The sequence below is a fragment of the Tasmannia lanceolata genome, unplaced genomic scaffold, assembly GCF_043159265.1.
Source record: "Tasmannia lanceolata isolate RefF3 unplaced genomic scaffold, GAP_Taslan_0.1 ptg000024l, whole genome shotgun sequence".
Taxonomy (NCBI): Eukaryota; Viridiplantae; Streptophyta; class Magnoliopsida; order Canellales; family Winteraceae; genus Tasmannia; species Tasmannia lanceolata.
In genome coordinates, this window is record NW_027518701.1 from 2,930,601 (window position 1) to 2,934,900 (window position 4,300).

At 38.2% G+C, this 4,300-nt stretch overlaps 1 protein-coding gene across 1 annotated transcript; it reads left to right on the forward strand.

Annotated features, from left to right (window-relative positions):
• The first annotated feature begins 1,327 nt into the window (after positions 1 to 1,327).
• On the forward strand, positions 1,328 to 3,303 carry LOC143857386 (protein RICE SALT SENSITIVE 3-like). Its single transcript, XM_077367819.1, has 5 exons — positions 1,328 to 1,491; positions 1,594 to 1,644; positions 1,776 to 1,904; positions 2,052 to 2,157; positions 2,329 to 3,303. The coding sequence occupies exons 1-5, from the start codon at positions 1,361 to 1,363 to the stop codon at positions 2,443 to 2,445; spliced, it is 534 nt and encodes a 177-aa protein (XP_077223934.1). The 5' UTR covers positions 1,328 to 1,360; the 3' UTR covers positions 2,446 to 3,303.
• Positions 3,304 to 4,300: the final 997 nt, after the last annotated feature.

The window sequence follows — 4,300 nt, forward strand, 5'->3', positions numbered from 1 at the left end:
TTGTTACTCTAAACTCTGTGCTTTGGAAAAGGTTAGTGCACTCACTAATAGAGTATATGGAGTATTTCATCGTCTTTTTGTGCATTACCAATCTCTTTCCACATCGCCTCCCAATAAAGTTCAAAACTTAGATGAGATGGAGGTTGACAAGCAAAACCTAGACACTTGTAAGCAAACTATAGATCTTGTTGATTCGGACTTTGTTGCATTTTTAGAAGAAGAGGAGAGCGTGGATACTAAGTCTGAGGTGGATAAGTACTTAGAAGAAGGATGTGAAAAGCAAGACCCAAAATTTGAAATATTGGGTTGGTGGAAAGTGAATAGTTCTAGATACAAAATTCTTTCCAAAATAGCAAGAGATGTTCTAGCTATTCCCGTCTCTACTGTTGCCTCAGAGTCCGCTTTTAGCACCGGGGGTCGTATTCTTGATCAGTTTCGTAGTTCTCTAACCCCTAAATTAGTAGAGTGCTTGATTTGTGGACAAGATTGGTTACGGGCTTCGCCACTCCCTATTGAAGTAGAAGAAAAGCTAGATGAACTTGAAGAATTTGAATCAGGTAACATTTTATTTGTTTTTTTATTGTTGTCTTAATTCTTTTGTTATAATTAATTATTGTAACTTGTATGCCCACATTAATTGTTGTATACTTTTGCAGTTGTTACTTCTCTTGATTGACCTTGAAAGTCCAACTGTCACTTCACTCATGTTGAAGAGGATGATGCAAAGAAACGTGAACTTGGACATTGGAATGGAGGATTTGAATCATTTGATGGTATTCCTTTTTATTTACTTTTCCTTTCTATTTGGATGTTTTATGGGTTGGGATGCTTGGATGTTATGTTATGTTACATCCTTTTGTGGTTTGAACTATTATTTGAAGTTTTGAACTCTATAGCTTGGGACTAACCCAAGGGCCAAAGGCTATGCTTTTGCTATAAGTTAACTCTATCCCAAATATGTGCCTGATTATTTCCCTTAAAGATAGGTTCTTGTGGAACTTGACTTTTATATGCAAGTTGAGGAATTGGTTTAATGTGATTTTTGCTTTGGATATTTCATAGTGAACTCTCTCTCTCTCTCTCTCTCTCTCTCTCTCTCTCTCTCTCTCTCTCTCTCTCTCTCTCTCTCTCTCTCTCTCTCTCTCTGCAACAAAGAAGATCAAATGAAAGCTGTCCCCACATTTTTTTTATCACTTTCTGTGTTTTATTACAAACACAAACACACCCTCTCTTCCCCACTGTCCTTATTACCTTGAGTAGCTTTTGTTGGTAATGAGAGTGGTCGGTTTTGTGTAGAAGAGTATAGAGATATACATAGAGAGAGAGAGAGAGAGAGAGAGAGGGAGAAAAGGGGAGAGAAATGGTGGGCTCTGGAGCATTGGATAAGAACAAAGAAGCTGTTGGGATGATAGCCCTTCATGAGGCCTTAAGGAATGTATGTCTCAATTCAGACTGGACTTACTCTGTCTTCTGGACTATTAGACCTCGCCCGTAATTCCCTTCCAATCTCTTTTTATTTTTCTTTTTTGGTGTAGATAAGGGTAAATATGCACTAATTTGTCTAACTTTCTGCTCATGTTTTTTATTTTTTAGGAGGTCTAGAGGTGGAAATGGCTGCAAGGTTGGTGATGACAATGGAAGCTTGTGAGTATGATCTTATCTTGAAAAATTGAAGTTTCAAGTAAAGAAAAGGGTTGTTGGAATTAAACAAAGATATGGGATTTTAATGAGGTTTTGTTTTTGTTTTTTTGGGTTTGGGGTTTTGGGTTTTGTAGGATGTTGATGTGGGAAGATGGGTTTTGCTGTCCAAGGGTAGCAGAGTGCCTGGAAGAGATTGATGGTGAGGATCCAGTCAGAAAGGCCTTCAGCAAAATGTCCATTCAGCTATATAATTACGGAGAAGGGTGCGTAGGTGTTTTCTTTTCTAATCTTTTTTTTCCCAAGTTCCATTTTAGAAGCACTTTTTTGTTGTTTTTTTAAATGAGAATGATAAATAAAAAAGAGATTTTATATGATGGTTTTGTATTTCTTACCATTGTTTGATTGAACAGGTTGATGGGGAGGGTTGCTTCTGATAAGTGTCACAAATGGGTTTTCAAGGAACCTTCTGAATGTGAACCCAACATCTCTAATTACTGGCAGAGCTCTTTTGATGCTGTATGTAGAATAACCAACTTATGGATTTGCTTTTAGAAAAATCAAAAGGAGTTTGTAGCACTCTGTCTCTAAGAAACCATGGATGGAAAAGGAAAAAGTTTTGATACTTAGTCTATATCATCTTTTCATTGATAAGATAATGATAGTCCTTTTTTCTCCCTGTCATTGCAGCTCCTCCCTGAATGGATTGATCAGTTTGCCTCTGGTATTCAGGTCAAGAGGACCTCAAGTCCTCCCACCCTCCTAACCCATCTCTCTCCACATTATAAACTAATATTTTATGGATAAAAATAAATTATGATTTCCAAACATGGCCTTATTCTATATCACCACAAGGTATAGAGTAAGTGAGATCAAGACCGTTGATCTTCTATATCACCACGAGGGAGCCCACATTGTCTTTGTCCCATGTTGAACAGAATAACCAAGTGTAATTCATTATTCATATATAAACACTAAACAGGGCCATTGGTGAAGGTTGGGTAAACCCAGAACCGAACCGATTATATATGGTTCTGGTTCGGTTCGGTTCCATACATATATGGTTCGGTTCTGGGTTTAGCCCAAAACCGAACCGAACCGAACCATGTCCACCCCTAGTTGCTACTAATTGAGTAGCTTAAAATCAACCTTTCAAGCTACTGTTTTTTGTTAGGTGATTTCGCCGAAAGCCATTTTCGCAAAATTCAATGAATAAGACAAAACCTTCCAAAAAGTCAACCTGTGTGGCTGCTCTCACTTGCAAAAGCCAGTCACAAAAAGTTGTCCATAACATTAAGTCCCCACTAAAAAGCATGTTCATTTTTTTGGAGCACTGCTAGGAAACTGGGATCCGTTTTGGAAAAAACAAGGGCATCAGTCATTGGGGCCACGTCTACTAAAGTACAAAAGAAGGGAGCTCAAATTCCCATGAGGGCAATAAAATCTTGGAAAGGTCAAATCAACGGTCACATTCGGTCACATTCATCCGATTTTTATTTTCAACACCGAATCCTGTTTTCGAAGTGTTTTCCCTCTTTTTGGGCAGTGATAAATTCACCACCTTCTATTTCAATCAAGGTTTTAAATTTCGGTTTCAAAGGTAATTTCGAGGGTAACCCCAAAATTTTAGCCGAAATCCCGAAATTTTGGCTGAAATTCCGTAAAGGTGCATAAAATATCATTTTTAAGCCCGAAATTTCAGTAATTTCAGCTGAAATTCGGTAAAGGAATAAAAAATTTCAGTTTCAGAAAGTTTCGATTTCGGTCCTCACTAAATTCCGAAATTTCGAATTTCAACCTTGATTACAATATTCACCTCATATTTTTCAAAATGGACTGTACAGCCCACACCATAAGATGATCCAAACCGTCCACTTGAAATTGTGGCCCATCAAATTGACGGTTTGGATCATCCTATGGTGTGGGCTGTACAATCCATTTTGAAAAATAGGGTGTGAATTAATAGAAGAGGGTTAATTTATTACCACCTTTTATTTTTGGGAAAAATACAGATACCTTCTCAACTTTCTAACATTTTCAACTATACTCCTGACTTTTAAAAGTCACCAACTACACCGCCTGAGCTTTCAATTTGTATAACGTAGACCCCCTCAGTTGACCGTCCACCAACAGATTGAAGGGTTAGGATTATCCTATGGAGCTGGATTTTTAGGCACACCCTATCTATGCCAGGGTCTATCAAATGAACGCTTTGGATCATCCAAACAATGTGGGTCCACTGTGCTTTTGGGCACACACCCCCACCCCACACCCGCTCTCCGTTTTTTTATCTCAGCCCTTCACAAAAATCACCCCCCTCCCACGCACCACAACTCTCCCCTCCCCCTCAGCCCTTCACAAAAATTGAAAGGCTGATTTTTGGAAGACACATTTAATTGCCGAATCAATCTCAATTATTGGACTCGGACTCCTCCTTTACATTTAACTCCAATAATCAATTTTAGACTCAAAATCAAGTCTCAAACCAAAAAACAAACAAGGCCAAAGCTACTGAAATTGGCAGTACGATGTCTTGATAATTGCAATAACTCATCTTGTCTTTTATTACTGAAATTGGCAGTACGATGTCTTGATAATTGCAATAACTCATCTTGTCTTTTATTATTTATACAGCTGTGTGGCGTTATTACGCAAAGCGATA

Bases quoted from the DNA above. Each gene is read 5' to 3' on its own strand.
- LOC143857386 (XM_077367819.1), top strand. From the start codon at position 1,361: ATGGTGGGCTCTGGAGCATTGGATAAGAACAAAGAAGCTGTTGGGATG. The intron at 1,645-1,775 runs GTGAGTATGATC...TGGGTTTTGTAG, and splicing joins GGTGATGACAATGGAAGCTT to GATGTTGATGTGGGAAGATG. The intron at 2,158-2,328 runs GTATGTAGAATA...CTGTCATTGCAG, and splicing joins GGCAGAGCTCTTTTGATGCT to CTCCTCCCTGAATGGATTGA.